Source organism: Amblyomma mixtum, chromosome 9 (assembly GCF_055824585.1).
Source record: "Amblyomma mixtum isolate Tamu chromosome 9, ASM5582458v1, whole genome shotgun sequence".
NCBI lineage: Eukaryota > Metazoa > Arthropoda > Arachnida > Ixodida > Ixodidae > Amblyomma > Amblyomma mixtum.
The window spans coordinates 54,828,311-54,855,189 of NC_143020.1; the positions used below are offsets into that span (position 1 = coordinate 54,828,311).

General features: G+C 44.3%; 1 protein-coding gene across 1 annotated transcript; it reads right to left on the reverse strand.

Moving 5' to 3' along the window:
* Positions 1–1,724: 1,724 nt before the first annotated feature.
* LOC149329085 (Y+L amino acid transporter 2-like) lies at positions 1,725–26,421 on the reverse strand. The gene is made up of 7 exons (XM_089560096.1): positions 26,030–26,421; positions 17,873–18,094; positions 16,651–16,752; positions 10,447–10,704; positions 4,984–5,109; positions 4,797–4,893; positions 1,725–3,361 (listed from the first exon to the last, which is right to left on the reverse strand). Exons 1-7 carry the CDS (start codon positions 26,031–26,033, stop codon positions 2,560–2,562), a joined length of 1,611 nt encoding a protein of 536 aa, XP_089416222.1. The 5' UTR covers positions 26,034–26,421; the 3' UTR covers positions 1,725–2,559.
* Positions 26,422–26,879: the final 458 nt, after the last annotated feature.

Consider the following 26,879-nt stretch of genomic DNA (forward strand, 5'->3'; position numbering starts at 1 on the left):
CACACTGTTTATCGCTAGATACCGGCAAAGCCGACGCCGGACTTTCAGCAAAACGGGGCCTTTAACGCTGTTGAGTTAATACATACCGGGACGCGTAGACCATGAACACTAGGGCTTTTATTTCTAAAGATGTTAGTGGTGCAGACTGAAAATTGGCGCTATTTATGCAAACAGAAGGAGAGCAAAAATTGTACGAAAGATTTATTTTCATTTTCCTCGTGCTAGTCACATACACAGGACATTTGGGCTTCAGCCTGTTTTTCTGGACGAAAACTGCCTTTCTGAAGCACATCCCCCCCCGACCCGAGCAAAATTTCAGTATGTCAATGCTAATGCAAATGTATATATCACGTCTAGTTGCGCCCAAGAACACTTATAAAAGCAAACAGCTGTAGGTACACCTGTTTTTTCCTTAAGCCCTTGCTCCATGCTCTCTGTTGAGGGTCTATGTTCGTTCAGTTGCAACGTCTTTATTGGCGTGCTTGTTAAGTACAGTTATCAGTAAAAATGATTGGCACAAGCTGGCGATATCCGGAACAACGGCAGTGTGAAAACAAAACGAAATATTTGTAGGCGATTGCTGATGGGTCGCAATGGGCTGGCACGCTCGTCATGGGCGTATTGGTGACTCCCAAGGCCCTAGTTGCCGTTCCGGCGCTGCTTTGATCGCTCACTCGTGGTGATAATTTTTTCACCACGTTACATACGCTCCAGAAGTAGTAGTTAAATCAAAATTACACATACAGTACTGGTTGAGCCTGAGGAACTTTGGAGTTATTGACAGCGGGGTTACGAAGCTCACTTCGTTTAAGCAGGTAATTTTTGGTGGCTACTCAGAGCTCGCCCACTCCTACAACAGTGTACTATGACTAAATGGGATCAAAGTGGATGTGTCGCTGTTTCGACTTGCTATCACACTTTGGCTGTGGAACTGGTGCGCTTCCTAAATATACTGTGAAAGACAAACGCTTACATTAAGGTACACGGAGCCTGAGAAGACATGGTTTCTTGATGAATGAGTGGTGGGCTAAGTCTAGAGGAGAATACAAACAGTAAAATACATACTGAGAGTTTAACAATTCGCAATATGCCTCTCGCACAATCACCGAAATCCATCCGAATAATTAAAATACTCACCTCTTTTAATGACCGGCATCCAAGGCTTTGGGCGGAACTTGCGGTCACGGTGTTTTTATCCATGGTTGATATTAGTGTAAAGTTTTCTTTCAACGTCATGCAACCGAAAAATTCAAACGGATAAATTTATTCAGTGGAAATCACCACCGAAATTGTAAACCTCCATTCATTTCTTGGCATCACAATGAGAAAGCACGACTTGATTGAATTTAGCAAGCCTGGGCAAGAATTTGTTCTTTAAAAACGAACAAAATCCAATGGTGTCTGCTGTTAGCTCCGCATGCAGAAATCGGTTTCTATTTGCGGTTTTTATCGATGTTTAAACCTTGGCTAGAAGCATAGTTAACCGTAAGACTTACTAGTAGCACTGGTGCAATGTAATCATTCATTTTACATTCTTCGGACACTTTTTTCTTCCGTCTCAATGTTGCAGGACAAATTTCAATTGCTGCGGCTAGTATACTGTGCATTGAGAACTCTATACTTTTGTACAAGAACGCACATATACACTTTTTCCGTGCATAGCTAAATGCACTTGAAGACGCAGTTGATTGCAAAAGATCGAAGGGCATAGAAAAGTTCCGCGATGGCATCTGGCACCATACTTGCGCCACTAGCAACATTTATTAACCGACAACGTAAACAGCACTTTGAATATATTACCTTCATTATACGCCAGGCGACGAGTCTTCAAATGTTCCATATTGCGAAGGGGCCAGTACTGCGAAGGCGTGAGGCGCGGCGTTTGAGGTTGGCGAGGGAAAACAGCTGCCCTCATTCTTTTCACTCACGACAGGCAGAGATGTATACACTAATACACATAGGAGAACTGCCCCGTTATCCTAATGGGGGCAATATTGCCCCATGCCTTTGTGACGGTTCCTTTCTGATGTTTCTCTCCAAAGCTCCCGGCTAGCGCCTTATTTTGTTTTTTTACCTGAGACGCTGCTGAGATTTCTATAGAAAGAATTGAAACTACGCCAAAATGTCTCATTGACGTTCCGGGTCGTTATCGGTGTTTCCCGCTCTTTATGGCACAAGTTTACCACCTTCAAATTGAGCATGGCTTTAAATTGAGACGCGAGCATTATTAACCGGCCGACAAGGGTTCGCACTTGTTATCGCCGCCGCCAAGTTGTATACTATTAATAGGCACAGGCTTGTTGAGTGTGCAGTTTCATTCTTACGCCAGTCTGCTGCATACCGTCCACGTTTTCGCCCACAATGTCATCCGGTTACTTGACAATATCACAATTGATGTGCTCCTGAGAACACGTTAAGAATTTGCATTAGAACCCTATATTATGATTCGATTACTTAATAATGAAGAGACAACAGGAGAATCCAAAGTTACCGAACACCGCTCATGGCGCTAAGAAAACAGCGGAGCCATAATCACGTAGATATCAAAATCTATTGGCTCTAGTCCCACTCAACAACAGTTCCTGTCTCGTTCACGCGCTTTTCAAGTTCGCTTGCACAGGGAGCAGAGTTGAAACACTTCTGCAGGAACAGTGAGACACGCTCACATCCTCGAAGTCTGATCTTCTTCCAGACAAACAAATAGTAGTACATAGCACCAATGACGAACGTGGCCACCAACATGGCGTACTGGTACGCATAACGCCTCACTTGCACCAATGTCACACCAGCAAGGGCGACGCACACCAACAAACGCAAGATGGCGATCACCGTTGGCACTTTGTAGGGTCTGGGCGCGTCTCGCATGGAACGCCTCAAAAGGAGCAAGCTGACGACGCTGGCCGCTTCCCAGACGTTGCCTAGCAGGATGCTCACCTCTATCAAGAAGTGAACGGAGCCGACGAGGGTGAAGGCTAAGGACAGGATGCAGCGAGCAACCACAGCCACGAGTGGCACCGAATTCTCCACGTGGACGAAGGACATGAATCGAACCAGATGCCCCTCTCGACTAGCGGCGAAGAAGATCCTCGAAGAGGCGAGTACGTCCACGCATGTGGACCCGAATACGGTCAGCGCGATGACCAGAGGCATGACGGCTCCCATGCCCCGGCCCCATGTGGCCCGAACGAAGGTCACGGCGACTGCGTCAGTGCTTGCGATTGTCTGGGAGTCCAGGACGACAAAAAAGGCGAGGTTTATGAGCAGGTAGGTTATCACAGTTATGATGACGCTGACTGCTATGGCAACGGGTATGTTCCTGCCGGGGTTCTTGATCTCTTCGGCGACGCAGTTTATGCAGTTCCTGCGCAAGAAATCGCGCTATAAAAGCGGTACTTGAATAAAGGAAGTGTCAACAAAAAACAATAAAGTTACAGCAGCACTTTGATTTCAGCTAGTTGGTTGTAGTATGACATGTTTACGCAAAAAACGTACTGGCGATAAAAGACGAAGACAATACACACAACGAGACAGGACTGGCGCCAACTTCCAACTGAGTTTATTCACGGAAAAAAAACACTTATAACCACACGGCATGCAAAAAGATAAAGGCAAACTAGATACAAGGGGTGATTTAACAAAGACACACGTGCCAAAAGGACCAAGCAATGATTATAACGCTGACAAAGACCTACAAAGAAAACTAATCTCTTCATCTGACAGCGACACAGATGGCTTACTTATGCAGATATGACCCCTCTGCTTGATGTAATATGCTTCTATTATTTCACGCTCTAATCTGTCTTCAAAACTTGCAATGAATCGATAGTGTTTTCAAAACCGGGACGGCATTTGCAGCTTTTGCTGTGAGTGGCCATGTTAGTTCCAAAGTTAGTTCCAAAGATAGTTCCTGGCCAAAGTTAGTTCCTGCCGTTCCCGTACAAAGCGAATCTTAGGCGTGTAAAATTATCCTGTTAGTCTCTAAGATATCATGAGAAAAATTCAGGCCGAAGGCTCTTTTAAGGCCTCGTCGGACGGCTACCGCCCTTTTCATGATGCATACCATTTTCGGCACACAAGCAACAAATACGTTCATGGTTGAACACCGTTCGCATAATAGCCCGCTTGACCGTTCATTTTCCGCTCTAGTCCCATTACGCCGCGTAAAAGACTAAAAGTTAAACTCAGAATAGATAAGTTCTTTAGCGTTAGCCAGATATAGTAGTAACCGATTATAATCCACCGTCTCTGCCAAGTAACCAAGCTCCCGTGACGACGGCGGACCGGCCACTCTGAGGTCGTTAGTCCTCGTTGGCAGCTAGGGTAACCTGACTGACATCACCCTGTGCCATTTCTGTTGTCTTCTGAATGATAAATTTCCGCTGGTGGCATGAGAAACGATAAGAACAGCCTGGTTACTTTTGGCAGACAAGGTACGTGGACCCTAGGACCCCTTGGCGTAAGCGATGTTTTCGATAGAAGGCCATTGAGTGTTTTTTAGACACGCAAAGTTTAGGTGCTGTTTGAGAAAACATTGTGTGCTTTTGTATTAATGTGTATTACCTCACCCTTGTCACCTTCAACTGGAATAGAGTAAAAGGCAAAATTAACAATCTAACATTCCTCAGAATGTGCCTGTTCCCCTTCTTTTTTGACGGTTTGACAACCCACGCCTTCTTAAGTTACGTTTTGGGTGAGCGCCCGTTCATGGTTGTTCTGCCTGCGTTATTTGCAATGTTATCATTGCATCTAAAATGCTAAAAGCCGAGTTTTATCAAGAAATAAGAAAATTGAAATACCATCCGGAGTAGCAGTAGAGGGCAGAATACGTAGCCGCTGCAAGATCTCCGACTGACGGATGAGTATCAGAAGTTTGAGCGTCCCATATATGATTTCCTGATTGAGAGAAAAAGGGGGAGAAGGAATTCAGACCACTCGTTTCTCATAATTCAAGTCGTATTGTGAAAAGTCTTGTAGCGAACTCACCTCGAAATGAGTACACGGCGCCAGTAATAATGACTGCGTACAGGAATGCGCACTTTAGCCCCGAGAAAATGTCCTGGACTTTGGTGGACATTCTTACGGAGAAGCAGTTCATGGCCGTTGCTAATGCTGCGAAGAGATAGAAATAAAATAAAATGGCATGTAGGCCCGCCATTGTGTCAATACCGCAAATTGCTGAATACAATCGTAGGAGTAAATAAATTTCAATTTTAAAATTTCGCGCTATGCAGACTATCTCCTGCTACGCATAACACAAAATCGTCTAATTTAATGTCCTTTGCCCAACGCGATTCTGCCAAAATGGTTATTATTGTGAAACTTGCGCTGAGTTTGCATATCTTGACATCGCGCATTTTAAATGTTCTACGTGTAATTACTGGCGTAACAGCACCCCTCGGGAGAAAATATTGCGTTTTCTGTCTCAACACGCATCAGAAATAAAGCTCGTGAAGGATCAGAGCTTCCTGACTTCATGAATGCATGCCCTTATAGCCTGTCTAGTATCTTTTGAGTATTTTTTAGTTGAGTGTTTTGCTTCGCGAAGTGAAAGGTTACAAGGCAGTGCCACAGATTTCGCCACTCAAAAAACAATCAGAGCGAGGATTACAGAGAAAAAGAGCCTCTAAACGATAAATAAATCAGAGACATTGTTTTCTTTGACAGGGAACATTTTGGAAACTATGGCAAGGGGTGAAACTCACAATTTATTGCAGCACTGTAATAAATGAAAAGAAGACATTCCCGCAGATAACAAGGTAAAGAGAGACGTTTCAGTGCCCTTGTGGCTCACTGACCCTACACTCGGTCCCTTCAAAATATACCAGGTGTCCCAGCTAGATGTAACCACGCTTTTAAAGAACACGGGATGTCCTAGCCATCTGAAACCAAATGAGGGTTGTTTAGAGTCGCGTGACCTAGTCTGCAGTATTTTTTTCGTTCTTCAAGGTTGACTAATTAGTTAAGCTTAATTAACTAACTTTTTAATTGTTGACTTGAGGAACAAAGTGTAAATGGAAAAGTTGTAGATCGCTTTGAGAAACAGCTTACTGAGACATTTGCAGAAAAGTAATATTTGTGTAAAGTAGTTTGTTTACCGGCCTTTAACCATAACCCGCACAATCAGAAAAAGCTTCCACATGACAACTGTGCCACTTCAACGTCCCAAGACACGCCTTAAAGAATAAAATCCTGTTTTTTTCTGAAGTCCTCTCCTCGATGAGACTTTGGGTGCACATTGGGGCCGAGAAGTGAGCGAGCAGCTGGTCACGTGATAACTTTCTTTTAAGGCCAATAAATGAAGCTACGTAAATCGAAACTTGAAGGAAACAGCACAACTAGCGGTTTTTCGAGGTGATCTAAAACTTTTTCATTGACACATTCTTCCTGAAGTCAATAATTAAAAAGTGAGCTAATTAAACTTTACTAATGAATTAACATTGAACAGCGAAAAAAATACTCAAGAGTAGGCCACGCGACTATGAACAACCCTCAAATGGTTTCACTGGACTAAGACACTTCGCCTTTCTTAAGTTTGGTTACATTTATCTGGGACACCCGGTATACAGGCGCTGCAAAACTGATACAAAAAAGCCATTTTAACTAGATATTAGTCCAGCTGACTGTACACCTAGTGCGGACTGTAGAGGATAAATTACGGCATTATGCGCAGAGTTAAGGCAGCAACTGGAAACATACATTTGCGATTCTTCTTCGCGTCAAAATACGACGTGCAGGCTCACGCAAGAGGGCCACCGATGAAGTGGTCCCTCCCAGAGGCTCACTAAAACAGGCTTCGAGCGAAATACGTTCCAGCCGGTGCTGACAGCAAATTCGCGCTATGTCAGCAGGAGGCCGGTAGTCCTCCCGGGTTCATGCCGGAACCGCCATCAACACGGTGTTCTATCCTCGTAGCGGCAGAGTATACGGAATGCAGGCCTCCTACTAAACAGGTTATGCACGGCTGCGCTTTATTCACGGAGCGCTTTCACGCTGTGCATTTGACGTTTCGCAAATTGCATTCGCTTGTCCTGAAGAATGCACGGGCTAAAATTGTGTAATAAGAAAAGGCTGAAGTGATCTTCACAACTTCCCGCAATTCTCCAATTGGCGCCGTATTTATTAACTCAGTATTCAGATTGTTAAGAATTAGCGCTTCAGCAAATATTTCGGAATAATAAAAGATACACTATTTGAAGTGATTTATAAAATATACATATATTGTTTCGTCGTTACTAGTTAAGGACATTTAGCTCCTTAAGACTTGCAACGAGTCAGTTGCCACACCGTGTATAAATTGGCTATCTCTTTTTTTTTCTTTCACTTTTTCAGTGCCAACATAAATAACGCAGCTGCTTGCTTCTTGATTACATTAATTATTTGCTTTGACCAACAAGATGCGTTCCCTTCGTTGAGTACTAGATCTACGTGATTATTGTAGGAGCTGATATGTCTTCTACTGCAAGAGCTGGAAACGTGCTGACAAAAAAAATCGACAGATATACCACCCTCTATAAGACATTGGGAATCACAGTATTAGCTCTACTATACACATCGAGCTCTTTAAGCCCGTTTAAGTGCAACCTCTACAAGCCCTGCAGTATGACCTGACCACTGCAGGGAAAATCTAGGGGCCGCTCATCCCTGGAATACTGACCAAGAGAGTGAGAATAAGCAGAATAAGTAGAATAAGTAGGGGGGGGGGGGGGAACTTCGCCAGAACATCACTACTTCGAAGTCCCAGCGAATATTTTTCACGCCCCCTGAATAGGCTGGACACCGAAAACGAAGCGACTTTTTGAAAGCGCTTCAGAAGAGAAGTTCAGGTATGATTCGAGGTAAGGAATAGAAAATATAACAAATAACAATCTAGTATCACGTAACCTTCGCGTAAATAGCGAAACGCATAAACATTAGAAGCTTTTTAAACGCTTAACATTTCTGCCTTTCTTTTTTCTTAGCAGCCTTCATGGTTATCTGCGCCGTTCGTTGACGGTTATTCTGAAATTTAGCTCTCGGAACTTCAGTTGTCTAGCTCCAGATGAAATTGATTTTTATGTCTGTTTTATGATAACGGTAGCCGAGGTCCTGCCACCACTTTTCATTCGGAATTAAATTTTTAGTTGTAGTGGCTAAAATTCACGGTACAAAAGAATAGATCATAATTTTGGAACAAACGCTGTAGTTTCCTTTGGTGAAAAACGCATATAACGAGAGGCCAAGAAGTTTGCGCGATTTCACTAAATTGCAAGTTGGGATCCGCGCAGAACACCACGTAACTTTTTTGACGAATTTGAATATAATGAAGTTTTTCTTTTTTGCAATCGAAAAAAATCCTGGGCTTGTGTAATTTTGCAGCAGATAAGTGGAGAAAATTGTTCCAGAAGTTAGGCGTTCCAAGAAGGGCATTTCTGGGGAAAACAATGCAACAAGCGGGAGTAAAAACATGAAGCTGAAACTCTTCCTTAGTATTTATCGCTTCTTTCTATTACTGTTAGAAAGAATTTGAAGCTGTAATTGGAAAATACTTTTTGCGCGTTCAAATTTTTCTGCCATCGAAAACCTCAAGTAATGGCCTACTCTGAGTTACATTTATAGAAAAGCCAATTTGTTGCGTAATTTTTTCTAAAGATGTTAAGCGAAAGTAATTGAAGAGCTACAAAAAAGTACCGAAGTATACTTATTTAAACTGTGAAATTAAATCTCTACTGCACACCTTGTTTCATTTAGTCCCCTTTACGGCACGTTGCTCCATGAAGAGAGGAACGTTCTCGAACTGAACGTCGAACTAAATGAATATGCTTGCAGTTTGGTTAGCACAGCGACATTGCTTCAGTGAATAACTGGGAGGCTTGCTTTAGCCTTCTAGCCCCGATTTACTACGCTCAACGAAAAATTTCTTGTTTGGCATCTCTCTCCAGGTACCGCTAATACCACCAAAAAATGTTCTCATATTATTGCAACACTAACATAACGCTTCATTGTTTATTGCTTATATTTGTTTCTATTGCTTTATATCGAACTTATATCATTTCTGAACGCGTGCAGAAATTACGTGTTTTAGAACGACAACTTTTTCCAATGTGAATTTAATAACGTAAACGTAAAAAGGCACATTTTAACTGGTAAGTCTGAATAGACTGATGCATAAGGAAGGGCGAGCTCTGCTACAGACAGCAATACAGGATATTGTCCGGAAGAGCGCGTTTTACCACTATCGCTCTCGTCTTTTATGTACTGGTCCGGCTAAAATATTACGAAGCACACTTTGGCACTTCAGATTTTTCTCGTGTTCCGTACAGAAGATATAAGGCGGTTCCATGGGTAAATACTCGAGAATACAAGTGGCGTGGGCCGACTTATGTGTAAAGTACTTCCTAATTTTTGCTAGGTAATGTGTGACAAGTGTTTGATGGCCGAAGCCTCCCCAGTTATATTATGGTCAGGGCCGTACGTGGTGTTTTAAGGTGCAGCTAATACCCCACAGAGCAAAATCAGTACACAAAAATACTTCCAGCATGGAGTTAATCATCTCCATTTCAGTGTCTGAGACGAAGGTACCTGTGATGAATTCCAGAGAATTGGTTTATGCAGATGACCCCGTTTCTGTAAACTGCACCACAAAATAAAATTAAACCGTTCATGCCACCAGTCCAACAGCATCAACAGCGTATGGCCCCGCACAAGACGTAGATAATTCAAGAACAGATTCTAGTTAGAAGCGGTTGTGTAGGCAAAAACTTAACGAGAGTCTACATGGGATATAACACCTTTTGATGCGGTGCATCTCGTTATCCCGCAATTTCTTTGCCCTTTTCTACTCTTCCATTCTATCCTCAAAGTCAGTAAGCTCTCTGTACGGTACATCGTGCATGCTGATATCGTTTAGCTTTCCTTTCAGTGAGGCAACGACGCCAGTGGTTGTTTCAATGCCCTCATCTTCAGGCGAGACTAAGTTGTGTAGTTCTTGTAAACTAGCCCGCCATGGTCGTTCCTCAATCATTCATACATTCAATCGCAGCGCAGATGATTTTTTGTACGGTCCCTGTTTGGTTTGATTTATGGGGAGTTTTAAAGCCCCAAAGCGACTCAGGCTATGAGGAACGCCGTAGTGAAGTGTTCCGGAAATTTCGACCACCTGCGGTTCTTTAACGTGCACTGACGTCGCACAGTATACGACGGGCCTCTCGCATTTCAACTCCATCGATTCGAACCCGCGTCTGTCAGGCCAGCAGCCGGGCACCTTAACCACTGAGCCACCGCGGCGTTGTATCGCACACATTATCGCAATAATGAAGTCATCAATCAATGATACATTAAGACGCAGCGCAGACGCTTTTTGCGTGGACATTTCTGTCATGCATTATCGCTTGCGTATGGTAGTCCATTAATACAGTATGTGGAGCAATCAGGGCACGGTAAAGAGTTGCGGGAAAGAAGACTGCTCACTAATAAATAGTGAGGCGACTAGGACGTTGACTTCGTAAGGCGGCGGGCAGTCAGGGTACGGCAGACTCAGCAGGTACGCAGAGAAGGTCAACCCTTGTATGGAAGTGCTTGCGGGGTCGATGAAGAAGCACGTCCAGGCAAAGAAGAATGCCGGAAGGTCCCCACAGACACCGTACGGCCGACCAGCGGCCAGAAAGAAGGCGTAATCGCCTCCAGATGCTGGTAGAAGCGCGCCTAGCTCAGCTGCACAGAGCCCACCTGCAAGAAAAAGGTTAAATTACAATCTCGTTAAATCGACAGAACTCGAACATTCTTATAAAAAGGGAGTAATTACTCATTGACCTCCACCCGAGTGCAGCCACACGGCTACAAAGGAAAGCTATACAGCTTTCCCAGAAACTTCGTAATTAAAGAAAAATTCGTTCTGGTCCCGGGACGCCGCTTCACCGGAGCAGTCGCTCTACCAATTGAGCTAACCGGGACGGTAAGCTTATGGTAGGGCTAGAGCGAGTTGATCAATAACTCGAAGAGGGAACAGTGTTGGTCAAATGTTTAGGAGAATCCCCCAAAGTGGGGTAGATTTGTAATAAGGGAGTACTTACTCATTGAATGAGTATTTACTCCCTTATTACAAATATACTCCACCTTGGGGGATTCCCCTAAACATTTGGTCCAGTATTCTTAATACAGAGATGTCTAACTGTTTGCTTTTCTCTGGTTTTCAGAGCTAAAAATAAAATTGGACTTTTTGGGGTCGATTTTATGCAAAAGTTCAAGTCAAACTATATAATTTTAGAACGCAGCGCTTTTAACATTATTGCGGCATATAAGTTTAAAAAAAAAGCGAGGTTGGCAGCAAGAACCCACCCCCAACGTGTTGTTCCATCATTCAGCTAATGAATTACTGCAGTAAGCGCGGGTTTTTTTACAGTATCCCTCTAATAAAAGAAACAAATGTAAGGATATGTTTGCGCGTGTGATCTGGATTGACTTTTTGTTCAGGTAAGAACAGAGACACATAACAACCTTTATAATATGGTACAAAATATGGCAGGGAATTTGTAGCTCACACTGTGTATTTTCCTGTTTGAGGCGCATAGCTTCGCGTGACGAACGTGGGTGGAGCAACATTGCGGACTTGAACTCTATCCGGCTGAAAGTTTTTTCATTGGGGGTGCGTTTTCAATAGCACAAAGGCCAGCTTTCTTCTTCTGTGGGTCTAATGCTGTTTTTATCACCCCTCGCCAACAAAGGTGATTTTTTTTTCCTAAAAAAGGGATCATCTTTTTACAGAAATAAGAAAGGTACCCTCCGCCCCCACAAAAATAAAAAAGAACTGCGGCCGCTTCGAGTTTTACATCAATCGTATAACAGTCTAGAAACCATTCTCGAAATCACCGATCCGCTATACCCAGTACGGCTACGGCCCAGCTACAGCAGGAAAGCGTGGAAAATTTTATCTGTGCTGAACGCGATGTTCTCTAAGAAGAGATCGCTCGTCATAGTATTTTTGCTCCATAGCTATTGGAAATAAGTTCAACAAAGGGAGTTGCACCGGGGCCTCATGGAGTAACTCCAAGGTTGCGAATGAATGTCCTGCGCTAAGTACGAACTACAAAGTATTTTGGCGTGACACGAGTTTAGTACAACCCATCGGCTTTGAGTGCGCCAAATCTAGGCACAACATGGATCGAAAACAATGTATGGAACCTTATAGAGAGCGTCCCGAGTGTATAGAAATTCAACACAATGGGTAGTAATACAACGTAGACCTAGTATCTTCACGATAAGAATTGAGGTCGCTACAAGAATTGAGCCACATGTAGGAAAGCACGAGCAAGTTCCGTCCCGGCTAACTGGAGAAACCTCCGCTGAAGCCATAACTACGCCCCCGGCCGCTATGAACGTAACTGAACGAGAAATTGGCGCTAGCGTGCGAGCTTCGCATTGCAACAGTCTATATTGTGCAAAAGAGTACTATGTGATTGAAATACTTTGTTTTCTTTTCGTTGGGTTAACAATAGGAGCAGTTCATTTTTTTTAAATTTAAGTCTATGTGGTGATGATTTATTTTCCTCTTCTGCAGAAAGCGTACCTGAAAGTTTTCTCTGTACAGGTGCGAACATATTTAATCAAAGCTCATTATCGCCTTCGTACCATCTTATTAGCAGCGTACGGACAAATTAGGAAGTGCTGGTGCCACAACTCATGGCGCCATATCAGTCGTACCAGATCGCAAGGCCCCGCAGATCTCTTTGTTTCTGGCAGAACATGACGTGACTGGTCTTAAAAAAGTATAACGTGTGCAGCTTATTCACCACTGCACGTATACTTGTATACGTATACTTGTATACGTGCAGTGAACGAACGAACAAGTGAACAAGAACAAACTGCTACAAATGTTCCTATTTTCCTACAACTGTTACCGAATGGAACAACCTTGCTGGTCATATAGTCTAACAGAATTATTTGTCCCATTTTGAGGCGCTGCTGCGACAAGTGGCGAACTTTTGAGTGTTCGGCTGCTGAGTAATTTGTTCTGATTTACTCAATTATAACCTGTTATATGCTTGGCTCTATGACTGCAGTGTGTGTTTTCTAATGTTGTGAAACGATACACTACAGTGTGATGTTGTAATTTCGCTGCTGGTGACGCCTTGTCTGCTGTATTTTCTTTTTTTTTTGTCCTTTGGTGTTACACAAATTATGTACCCACCTGCGATGGTCTTGTTGTTCAAGACCGCAGTATTTATAAACAAATAAATAAAATGATATACGCTTTGTCGTAACAGTTCGGAAGAGAACAGGAACAGACAAAGGGCTGGGCTGATGTAGTTTAAGAAATCGGAGTGCTTAGGATAATAAAAAACTTGCTTTTCTCTCAATGAATTTTCTAAGCACGGAAGCCTACAACTTTAGGGAATGCTTATTTGAACAATAAGTGCAACCCACGACGAACAAGATTACGGAGCGCAAGTAACAGCGACTAGGTCAATTTGTAGCGCAGTTCGCAGCCAGCGCCGCCCTTTTCTTAAATCGTTCTAGGCATGGAGGAAGTTCTTTCCTTCCTCTCTACGGTTCCTTGCATTTGGGTGCCCCGCCACTCTAAGTCTAGAGCCGCCATCTGGTTTCGACGAGACGCACTAGCGCAGTAAGGACCGCCCTCGTTAGGAGCAAGCGCGCCCTAGCATTAATTTTCCTCCTCGCACTTGGGCGTCCCGCCACTGTAAGACTGGAAGCGCCATCTCGTTTCTGCAAAGCGAACCAGAACATTTGGTTTTACGCTAAGATTTCCGACAGGTGCCACTTTTGTACACCGAAGTGATGGCCGCAGAAATTGTGGAACCAAACTGCAGGAAGGCAAAAAGACAGGCTCTGAACAAGGTTTAGAACTCTGGTAGCCTCTACAGGGTAGCCTCTACCCATTAAATGGGCGCTAAACCTTAAAAACTTTAAATTGATAAAAACCAGGAGGTAAAAATAAAAAGATCATGTAGGCGAACTCAAAGAAAGCGTCCTACGTGCTGGAGAGCATTCAGCTCCAGAGTGATGCATTATATAAATGAACTATTAATAATTGAAGCCTCCGATCTGGATGAACAGCCGTCTGACATAATACTCGCGGATTTTTCCCAAATGCTGTCCTAGACTCTTGCAAATGGGTTAAATCTATACAATTGCTCTTCGCAGCTTTAGCCCCGATATATTGCTGACACCGCCCTGAATTCTGAATCCCTTATACGCTTGGAAAAGAGAGATAACATTTCGCAAATACTCCTTACAAGATAAGAAGTATACATTAAGCCGTAGTAGCCGCTATATACAGCGGTTCCTGGCGAAAATAATTACAACTATAGAGGGCGGCAGTGAAAAACAAATTTAGGAGTTCGTGATTTTTGTTGCCCTCCTGCACGGAAAAAGCGACTAAAGAAGCGATATAAAGGAACCCTAATGTAATGCCTAGTTTTCAAAACCCCGATAATGTTGTCAGTGTGTCCGCAGTACTGCGAACAATATCAAAATTCCTTTATCATCCAGTGTTTCAGCCAGCCCGTGAACTTCTCTAAAGCGAGGTTAACTACGCTCAGTTATCCAAAAAATGTGACGCCAGATCACAAATATAGCAGCCTTTCTAAGAGTTGTAATACGTCACTTATGAACAAATTCTTTAATTAGCTCTAGAAACGTAGGGAGAACTTAGGTCTTGTTTCTTTTGTTGCCTTCTTTTTTTCTTTTTATACCAGCTGCGCATCACAAACATTTTCATACATTGCTTGTTCGCATTGAGGTATGACAAGAAAACATTCTATTCCATGTGTGTTGATTGTAGTGGTTGGTGAATGTTGCCAAAAAACAGTGAATAGCGCGTAAAAGTGGATGGCATAAGTCGACGCGAAGAATACTGTCGGCAAGAAAACTAACAGATCAGGAAAACGACTTTAATTGTATTATTCCAGTACAGCTAAACGCCGGCGACCGAAATGATGAGCTCGACAAAGCAATCTACCATGCTTAGCGTCTATCGACACCGTAAACATCGGTAACAGGCTACAATAAATACAATTTTAGACCCGTTTATGTGCACCATTTACTCCTACGGCCAATTGTAGGGGTGACGTGCAAACAATGCAACATTTGAATGCTTTTAAATAAAACATTAGTAATGAAAGTGCAAAGGAATCGACAAAAATACTAGGAAGTTTTATCAACTGGTCAGGTATGCGATTAGTAGTTATGCCTTCTGTAGTTATGCCGCCGAAAGCTTGCAGGCAAAAATTTTGTCGCTGTGCAGCGGACAGATTAACTCCTAAAGCAATGTCATATAGTTTGGGTGTTAGTGGTACTGCCTAAACATTTTTGAGTCGCAGAGTTGAAATGCAATGAAATTGTACGCTATGGAAGGTAAGGTGACTGTCCGTAAGCCCGTTAAGGGAATTTCCGTGCTCACTTAAGGTTCACCGGTACAACGCACGGTTTGGCCATTACAGGAGCATCCACAACATAGACGAATACTATACATCTCAAGAGGCGTGCAGTTCACAAATCTATATCTTATTCATTTGCACTGGGCTGCCTTAAATTTATTTATTGATTAATCCTCGTTTAGAACGCTCTCATCATGTCAGGAGTCAAGATAGCTGCCTCCACGCCTGCGCATCTATGATATTTATGTTGTAGCAGACATCATGGAAGCAGGAAATTATCATCATCATCAGCTTGACTACGCCCACTGAAGGGCGTAGGCCCCGGCTCTTTTCTCCTTGGCGTTACATCACCTTCCTCGCAGCGCCGCCCCTCCTCCTCTGCTCTAAGGGTATGTTCCTCGTATTTTCCCATTTTCGTTTGTTTACTGGATGCTTCTATTGCACTGATCTGTGCACCTTGTTTGAATTATTCGTTGCGGCGACTTGGGTTTTCTTGTAATGTTTGCACTCCTTACTTTGCACCAGAGGAGAATAAATTTGTGTGCAGTTCACCTACTGCTTGCCACTGTCCTAGAAGGAATGTATCCAGCTCTCAAAAATTCTACACAGAGAATAGTGATGCTGCCTCTAGTTTGTTTCCTTCCCGCTGCATTTGCTCAAAGCATAAATTAATTTCTTGCCCTTTCCCTCGAATGCCAAAATATAACACTTATCCGGCAGTTCCTGAACGTAGTAACGTTTTCGCGGTAGCAGTGTAAGTTCAACGCCAAAAAAAAACCCAAGTCGCCGCTACGAATAATTCAAACAAGGTGCACAGATCAGTGTAATATAAACATCCGGTAAACAAACGAAAACGGCAAAATACGTCGAACACACTCTTAAAGCGGAGGAGGAGGGGCGGCACTGTGAGGAGGGTTATGCAACGTCAACGAGGAAAGAGCTAAGGCCTCTCCCATATCTCTCCAATTAATCCTGCCCTGTGCCAGTTGCGGCCACCTAATCCCCGCAAACTTCTGGATCTCACCCGCTCACCAAAGTTTCTGCCGCCCCTGCTACGATTATGTAAACCAGAGCTTATATAAACTGATAAGTGGACGCTTGGCACCTCCAGTGAGGCATGCATGCATATTCCACTGACGGGAAGAAGAAATTTTCCTGTTTTGTCAGGTGTCAATCGCGCGATGAGATAATATAAAATTTCCATGCATGGTTCTGGACACATGAGCTCACTTAATGCATTAGCATCGTGAAATTAGTAACAAAGGGTGCATATATTTACCGATAAATGCGTTGACTCCACCGTGGGTCCATAATAGAAGGTCTATGGTTATCGTCTTCGAGTTTCGCAGAACGTTTCCAGGTGTGATGAAAATACCAGTGCCTTAAAGAAAGCAATCAAACAGTTCAGTAGAGTAACCTGTTGTATCGTCTGTTTCGGTTTCGCTTTCACTTTGTCCGTACCGTGTTTCAGTTTCGCTTTCACTTTGTCCGTACCATGGCGCTAGTGTCTTGTGTATAAAATGCTTTTGTAGATGTTATTAAAACACAGTTCGTCTGAGACCACAGCAGCCTCCAGTCTCTCTGCGGCGCTCTCCCGGGCCCGCCACACAAAGAAGCCCGAACACTACATAACCTTCCCACATCTACAAAGCGGAGTTACCGCTGTAGTTGAGGAACTTGCGGAAATACTCTAAGAGGTTGCCGCCAGGTCAGAGAGGGGAACAGAAGTTATGTTCACCTCTTAATGCGAAAGCATTTCTAGGCTATGTGTCCGCAAAAACGTGTCCGCAAAACTTGTCCGCAGCAGTTGTGTTGTTCTCAGAAGAGGTAGCATCAAACGAATGGTTTTGATCGATAGAGAGCGGTGTGAGGATGCGGTGCAAAAAAAATTATGTTGATAGGACGATTACTTAATTCATTAGAGCTAGCTTGAAAGGTCGGAAAAAAGTAGAAATAGCGCGGACGTCGATATAGCGAGTGGATGGGAAAACAACCGTGGACGGCAAAATAGTTGAAAAAAAGGCGACGGAGGGAAAATAAAGTTTGAATTTAATTGAAGTATATTTGATCAGTGATAATTAAGCGAGCAAAAAGTTTTTCGTTGGAATAGATTAATTAGTTAATTAATTATCAACCATTGAACTGTTGAATAGGCTGGACGGGGATATATTAAGTGGACGGGAAAGCAACCGCGGCGCCAAACTTGAAAAACCAAAACGGTCAACTGAGAAAAGAATGTATAATCAGACAAAATAAATTGATATTTAATTGAAGCATAATATAATTGCGCTAATTCAATAGTTAAATTATTTAACAAACATAAAATGACAAAGAGAGGCAAAAAGAAGAGACTAATGCCGAGGAGGCGTCAATGCTTTCGCATCCTCCCAGTGCAGGTCGCCGCAGTGGTCTCTAATTTTTAAATCGATCATTTTGATGTTCATAAGGGGCGAACAAATGGCGACTTTGAAAACAAAGTGCGTAGGTACAGGGTGTCTCACCTATGATGGCTCCGAGGAGCAGCGTGATGCTGCTGAACAGGCCTACATCCCTCTTCAGCGTCAATTCCTGACTCCATTTCGGCGTTTCTTGGGGAATCAAACTGCAGGTGTCATCGTCTGCCCTGGAATCCTCGTCGAAATCGTGGAGCGCATTGTATCCCGTTCTGTTTGAGTGGCGCTGCTCGTTGCGACAGGTAGGAGGTTTCTTTCTCGAGAACAATGCTGCAATGAAAAGAAATTCTCAATTCTTCAACCGTATGTAAATCACCTGCGAAGTATAAAATTTCTGTTCCCTTTCATTACAACGTGACAAAAGAGCATGGAAAGTGAAAACAATTAGTAGCAAGATGGGGTTCCAGCATCCGCCCGGTACACATAAGGTGAGAGGTTTGAATATCAGTGCCTCCAGCTACCCAACGAAAAACCAGTGAGTACAGACTTCCCCCTGCCTTCGGCTGCTTTCGCGTGCTATGCTTGCAAAGACTGATTTTGGACTTCATCTAGTTCATAAAAACAGAACAAAAAACGCGTTAGTGAATACGCTCTTTGGCGAAGTTGACTTTGCCTTGTTTCTTACTAAATCGTAATTTTAATCAGAACCTAACTGGGACACCTCCGGGCAACAACATTCACGGTCTTTGCTGGCCCTATCGGCGCAAGCATTCACTTTCACAAAGCTCTGTACCTCCTGTGTATTTCATATCCTCCGTATTCCTCCTGGAGTGCTTTTGGCTTCATTCGGACACGGAGGATCACAAACGATCCCCTGTGGAGCCAGGTTGTTTTTAATGCAGCCCTGGTACTGGACACCAACATAGCTGTTTTCCTCCGCCTCCTTAGAGCCTGAACTTAGTGGAACATGTGAAACAAATATTGTTCCTTAGCATGTTTCTCCACCGTCAACCATTGAGTTCTGCATAAGACTTGTCAATGATTTTAGAAGTCGGAATTCACAACCTTAAAGGGAAAGCAAATTCCGTGAGATAGACAAGAGAGGCATGGACATGAATGTTCCCCTAGTGTTACGTACTGGGGATTAAGGTGCAAGTTCATGCTCCGGTACTCGCAGAAAAAGCGCGGAATGACCGGCTACGAACTGAAGTATTGGAGTCAATCAACATGCACACGCAGAAATAGCTGACTTCCAACTCCAATTGAAACTATATATTATAGCGAAACGCAGTTCTGGCAGTGTGTTCTCGTGAAACCTGCAATTTAAATTGTCGTAAACCTTTTCCGAACGTGTAGGAGCTCATATTTTTCACTATGAAACTGCATAAAATATTTTTTGCAACGTTCACAACTTTTGCCTACAGAATGGAAAATCACCGAAAAGGGAAAAAATGTGAAACTTCAAAAACCCAGGACGTGTATGTGTGTCTCTGTGTCTCCTCGTTGTGGATCGTCCCGTGTTTTCGCAGCCTTCACCTTAGCAGTAACATGTACCAACTAGGCCCAACCGAAGTTTTATTGAATTAGACCTTTAGTCGCTTAAATGTATGCCGTTATGTGTATGCGTTATGCGTAATGTGTTATGTTATGTGGGTACGAGTGCTAAAAAAAACTATAGAGAATGTTTACTGCATTCCAATGAGTGCGAGAGCGCGGGTTTGGGCCATGAAGATGTCGTGAGCTTGCAGTGCGCGGTACGGAGCGCTCGCTCGACCAGCTGCGAACAAACAACGGACGATTTTGTTCGAGGTTGACACCTATCGGATTAGTGCCTGCGCACTAATAAGCACTTAACGTTTTTCCTGCCTGTTGAAGTGCCTGTTATTCGGTTGTTCTTTTAAAGCGAAAGCTTTACTACTTGCACTTTCAGCCTTTGCCGTGGCGCGGCGGTGCCACCATTGACCTTTAGTTGACCTCTGTGTGACGTCATGTGTGACATCACGCCGAAGAAAAGGGCGACCGACTCGCGCCGTCGCAAGCCGCGGCTTTGCCACCACCGGCGCCTAACTCCTGCGCTCTCTGCTAGGAGCGCGATTGTGGCGTTACGCTGAAGAGATTAGGCTCGACTCACGTCGCTAGAAAGCAGTAGCTGTGCCAACCACCAGCGGCTTAACAAGGCTTCGCGATCTCGCGCCGTACGTGTGCGACGGCAGTGCACATGAACGGCGGTCTGACTGGACTGGATTGTACTGTACTGGATTGGATTGGATTAGAATAGATTAGATTACATTAGATTACATAGGATTGCATTGCATTGGAATGTATAACAGATGCATCGCCACAAGTCTAACCACAAGCACCACCACCAGCTACACTACCAGCTGAACCATGGCGTAGGTACGGATATTGCTTTTGCAATTACCGGGCTTAAACAAGCTAAGCCACAGCGAATTTTTTCCATCGGCACTGTCGAACGCACTCGCATAAACTCAGCCTATTTGAGAGCTCTTGAAGACTACGAAAATGCTATGATTTTTACCACGGTCACTAGATAGCAGCATATGTTTTCAAAGGAACTGAGAAGGAAGTTTACACGGCATAAAACTCCTTCTGCGACTGCCGCGCCTGAAATTCAGTGCTCCTATGTTTTGGTCAAATTTTCTATGGCCATCACAGCGAACATTTTCCACCATGGAGGTAAAAAGTCAAGACTAAAAGAAAGTTACTTCAGAAGCAATTACCGCGATACTGTCTCTTCCCCGATAAACATCTGGAGAATACGAATGAGAGGATGATGGCCAAGGTGATGACGAAAGTTAGGACGGTGATTGAAAGAAATACTGGCCTTGAAAGAGCGTCGTTGAGTGCGACCGTAGACCGAAACATGCTGCATGCAGCCATTACTTAATGGATAAAAAAACCACAAAAACACTAAGGGGAGCCTTGTAAACAAATGCTGGGAGGACGGAATGAGTGCGGCTAATGCTGAAAAAAGCTGCGAACTGACAGCTACACGCGAGTAAAGTTATTTACCCGTGAAGCATATGGAGGGCTTAATATCAATGTTTTATTCCATATTTGCCATTTCTAGGGCCTGCACAACCATTTGTACAGTCCCGGCCTTTAGTCCTGAAGTTCCAAGAAAATGGACATGTGTAATTCAGGTTGCCCGTTCAGGTAGAGCTCGAAATGCTGCGCTAACGACGAATTCTCATAAAACCTCTTTTTTTTTCACGTCAAATTGATGGCAGGCAGACTACTGGCAGGCAGAGAGGCAGAGTACAGGCAGAGATGTCAGGTAGAGACAGAGTTGGCAGAGTACGGCAAATCACGACTCAAATTTGCAAATCGTCCCTATTATTAGTCATTCAGGGCTGTCAGAAAGAAATGCAGCCGAATTATTTCGTACTGTTCTGGAATCCGCTTCACCAAATATAAAAGAGTGCAGCTGAAGACGAACGCATTAAATTTTATTGAAAACAGAATGTTCAAAAAGTAACATTTTACCCCGCAGCACGGGACGAAATGAAACCGTGCAGGTTACAGAATGAGACGCCCTTCAAAATTCACGATATTACTAATCCCTGCAGTGAATGCAAACGAGGTTTGCTCAATGGAGATCTTGACAATCATTGCGAGCTTATCCGAGTGACGGACCCCGCACTAAGACCGAACTAGCCACAGTTTTGTTCCATGTCCCACCACGACCTATGCATTCTAAAGCCAGGCTCAGCGTTCAGCCTCGCTACGCGATATTTTCCAACTTCCGGCCTTTATCGCAACTTCTTTTCTCTTATAGTGTCACAGCTGTTGCTGTTTCGCTCAACCATCGTGAATAGACATGCTATTTTGTTCGATTCGTACAGCGTGAATACGAGTCCCACTCATGCAACCTGCTTGTCGTTTTTTGCCCGTAAAGCGTATGCATGTTACACGTTACCTTCGCTAATTTCGAGGCGCTGCATAGAGAATTTTTTTTCTCTTACATTTGCGCACTTCTACAGGTGACACAGGTCCGTGCCCTCACGCTATCACCGCTGTTGCTTGCACCAGGTTGCATGCTAGCGACAGCAGCACGGGACGGGACGTTCGCCAGCAGAAATAAGCATTCACCAGGTGTCTTCCTTTTATCGTGGCTATTGAACGGTGTCGTGATGGATGACTTCGAACTTCTCGCAATTTAAACGAACTATCGTCAGCACTGGCGCCACCTGCGATTCTGCACCGACCGCTAAAGCGCAATTATACGTATTGAGAATTAGGTGCCCTTAACCAGCCCATGATGCATCTTACCATGCGCAACCCACACCCATAATACGCCTCAGCACTTAAAAATAAGTTATGCTATCTGTTCTGTACCGGAAGATGCAGTATATAGGATGGTCATCGTTTAATTTTTTTTTGTATTCTGCCTCACAGTTGTGGTAAAAGCAAAAGCATGACAAATTTATTCGAGGATTCCTGGCGCAACGGCGATGGCCATGCTAGTGAGCCTGCCGTGATCGCCCACGATGTAAGAGGAAGGAACAACTGGAAATCTGGAAGCGTAAACAATCCACTTCCGGGAAAACAGCCACGTTGTTTGGGGAAGGCTAGACAAGTGCCTAACCCGCACCATCGTATTCCGCACGAAAGTTCGTCTGCATGAGGTTTAAACTCTCCAGGATCGATTTTTGCGCGAGCCGACGGGCGACGGGTGCCTCATGTCTGCATGAAAATAGCCATGACTAACTTTTCAATTCATACGCTGCAACCAAACGACATGCGAAAAAATGGTACAAACATGCACAAACGGCACATGATGTTTGTAATGCGTGGCCAAGCACGAACATTGCTGGCGTACCCAAAGTACCTTTGCGCCGAACGGCAATTGTTCAATTCCGGGCAATGGGCAAACGTTCTTGAACCGTAGGTATAATTATCCTTGTGAAAAATTACAGGACTGCACTTAAGTCTGCTGAAGATCACAAATACGAGAGCCTTTCCCTGTCCTCTTTTGCTCCCTGTATTTTTTGTTCTTTTCTTTTTCATTTTAGTATCTAGTTCTTTCTTATTTTTTGCCCGATCACTGCGACGACCCACATTGGAACAATGTGAAAGCAAAACGGCCACATACTATATCAACCTGAGAATACCTGAGTAATTTGCGATTCGCTGATGACATTGCCTTGCTAAGCCACTCAGGACAAGAACTGCAAAGCATGATCAATCTGTTAGACAGGCAGAGCAGAACGGTGGGGCTGAGAATTAACATGCAGAAAACCAAAGTAATGTTCAACAGCCTAGCAAAGGAACAGCAGTTCGCCATTGGTAGCGAGGTGCTGGAAGTAGTAAGAGAATATGTCTACTTAGGGCAGGTAGTGACCGCAGATCCGGATCATGAGAGGGAAATAACTAGAAGAATAAGAATGGGGTGGAGCGCATGTGGCAGGTTCTCTCAGATCATGAATGGTAGCTTACCAATATCCCTGAAGAGAAAAGTACACAACAGCTGTATCCTACCGGTACTCACCTATGGGGCAGAAACGTGGAGGCTAACAAAGAGGGTTCAGCTTAAGTTAAGAACAACGCAGCGAGCTATGGAAAGGAAAATGATAGGTGTAACGTTAAGAGATCGAAAGCGGGCGGAGTGGGTGAGGGAACAAACGCGGGTTAATGACATCTTAGTTGAAATCAAGAGGAAGAAATGGGCTTGGGCAGGGCATGTAATGCGAAGGCAAGATAACCGCTGGTCCTTAAGGGTAACGGAGTGGATTCCAAGAGAAAGCAAACGTAGCAGGGGGTGGCAGAAACTTAGGTGGGCGGATGAGAATAAGAAGTTTGCGGGGATAGCGTGGCCGCAGATGGCAAAGGAGAGGGTTAATTGGAGAGACATGGGAGAGGCCTTTGCCCTGCAGTGGGTGTAGTCAGGCTGATGATGATGATGACTATATCAAGGCCATAGTCTGACGTCCAAGTGCTATATCGACGTTCATGGCTTTTACTACGTCTGAGTGTTCTTGGCGTTTAAATAATTAATTAATTATCCACATCAACAAAATTTGGGATTTAGTGAAGCTTTTTCACCCACTACCTAAAGCAATCACACTTAATTTTCATACACCTTTACAAAACGACATGAACGTGCTGACAAAATTTTCGGGCACTTTTCGATGACGCGTAAATAGCCATATATTGCTCTTGCATTAATAAATGGTAATCCTAAGGAGCGCAACGAGGACAATCTTCATAAGGCCGCCAAGCAAGCATCAAATGTCACTGAGCTTCAACCTACGCCACCGCGCGACCCACACTATGACCTTCAATTTGCCCGTAATACCGAGCCTAAGAGAAAAATATTTTGTGAGACACGTTGGACATGTAAAAACGATGGCGTAATCTGTCCGATATGTCGGCAAAATAATTTAGTGGGTGCGCCCGATGTATCTCTATCCACAGCCTTTCACAGCAGCCTTCAGAACGTGTCTGTTGATCGAAGCTTGGTCCGCTTGCGTGCAACTTTGCTTCGTAAAGAAGTTCAGCGGCAAGTCAGCGCTTTGCGCGCGCGTGTTACCGGAGTCCCCATCCCGTCGTCAATCGACGCTGTTTCTGCCCAGAGCGTGTTTTCCGCTGTGCGCGCCAGCGCGTGGTGGGTTTTCACACCCCGGATAGCGGCGTGCAAGTTTATCTCTGCCACGCATGGATTTCCGTGCTGCATGAAACAATCCTCTATACAGCGCTTCCCTTAACGGAGCCCCCGTAGAAGCCTATGTACAGGCGCGGACAAAACTAAACGGAGCACGCAGCTGTCTTCGAATATTTTTCACGCGTCACCTAATTGGAATTTCCAGCAGTGGTGCGCGCATCCTGGTAGCGGGGGTTGGTGGGCTTTCTTGTAGACAAACAACGCTTCTTCATGAATAATGGAGAAAGCGTGATTGCACTTCGAACGCAATAGCGTGCTCCGTTTACTTATAGCCGCACCTGTATGTTTCGAGGCTTTTATCTACTCTTGCAATTACACCAGTGCTATTACGTGATCTGGGCAAACACAGAGCCGTCCCGGTGAGGCGAGCTACTTCGGTAGATGTACAAGGAATGTTGGCCCTTTTGGTTTCATTGGGCGCCGTCAAAATCGCACCTGTGCACAAGCTGAGCCCAGGTACAAAGACAGGAGTCATTTCAAAAGTGCGCTGTGGACGGACGAAAGGGCAAAATGACCTGACACGGGAGATGCGGACAAAAGCAGAGCGCACAGAGGAAAGTCAAAGCATAGCCTTACAGTATATTTCTGGCATAGAAAGTCCAGCTCCATCCCTCTTTACGGACTTCTTGCTGGCTCACTAATGTGAGCTTATTGGGCCTTTAGCATATGAAAATACCTAACACTTATTCTTCAACTACCTAGTTCATGCTGTTGAGTAGAAATGACACACTATGCAGTCATGACAAGCAGTCCTCTTTCCATTGCCTCATTTATATCTATAACTCTCATTAAAGTGCATTTTGGCTAAGCTCGGTCATTCTAACCGGGTCACCGCCTAACGAGCAGACAAGTCAAGTGAAAAGAGTGGCTTGGACGCGAAATTAGGAGGAGGTGGGTTCAGATCTCATCGGTGGCATGTAGTTGTTTTTTCCTGGATTGCTAATAAATAATTTTAAGCGATAATGTAATTACAATAACATTATCCAATGGCTCAACACCAAAAATAGAAAACGTTCCCCTATGCTTCTTGATTTCGCGATTGTTGGCTTCCTTCACGTCACGTGACACTTACCTTTAAAGGCTTTCCGCATGGCGAAAATGCCGTGAATGAAACCTTCCCTAGCAAGTAGTCTAGTTTTGCGTTACATTCAATGTTTCGGGAGAAAAAATTCAGAATTTATTCAATTTTCAGGTACAAACGAAAAACGCGCGCCTAGGAACGCTCTTCAACTGTATTTCAGGCCAAGAAGTAAAACGTATTTTTTTTTCTAAGACGTTCTCTCTCACAATAACGGTTTAGTCCGCTACGTACACAGCTCCTAGCCGTAACGACTACCCTGAGTGTCCTTTTTGCTCTTCTTTTAAACGAAGCTCGAGAAGAAAGGCGGTGCACTGCATTAATCAACAAGCAGCAATGTACACATATTGCAGACATTTACCTACTTGTTATGTTTAACTTGTAATTTACGGGCAATACATTGAAAAAAGAAGGAAAGTCCAGTGACGAGAAATCTAAACTCTACACTATAGCCAGAGAAAAATATAAAAGCACAAGTAGAAATCAGGAGAAGACGACTCACTCATTTCCAGTAAGGCCGAGTACAAGTCTACTCCTCAAAAACCTGGCGCCGCCTTGGCTAAGCCATATTCAACGCCACGCTCTCATGCATTCCGGGAATCCTTCCCGAGCGCTTTCTTCACCGCACCGCAACACACGACAGCGTTCCGTACACAAAAGTAAGCCAGCGACATCATCCTTCCGCCGCGCCGCCGATATATCCACCGGGAAAAATAAAAACAAAACAAAAAGAGAAACGACCGCCGGTCACGCATTAACAGCGGAAACCAGGCATAGCTTGGCTGCACATGTGCGCAATGTGGCTGTCGCTCCTCCGGCTGCTGCTAAAGGTGGCCTCGGCGCTCCGAGCGTCTGAAACGTTGCAAACTGCAGCAGCAGCTGCTGCGTGTGCGACAGAGCTAGGCGGCAGCGACCTCCCTGTTCGAGTGTTTTTTTTTCTTTTTTTTTCTGTGGCGGCTTGTCGCGACGGTGAGAGCTTTCTGGCTGGAAGCCGCGTACACAGGCGCGCAATGGTTATCTCGGGCTTGTCGCTGCCGTCAGGCGTCAGTGGTTGCCGCGCTTTGACGCTCAGATCCACCGCGCTCGACGCGCCCCGCCAAGCGCATTATACAGGGCGCCCCAGCTAACTTGGAGCAAGATTTTTAAAAAAACCTAAGCATTCTTCAGAACTGAAATTGCGTGGATGTTGTTAGGGTTTATCTAAAGTTACAGCACCATTTTTGCTCGACCTACTTGAATAATAAGTCGAGATAAATTAATTAACTTTTTAAATGTAGCTTCAAACATTCAGGCGTCTATTCAAGCCAATTCGGGCCAATTCGAGCGCACGAAGCGCACTGTCACGTGGTATT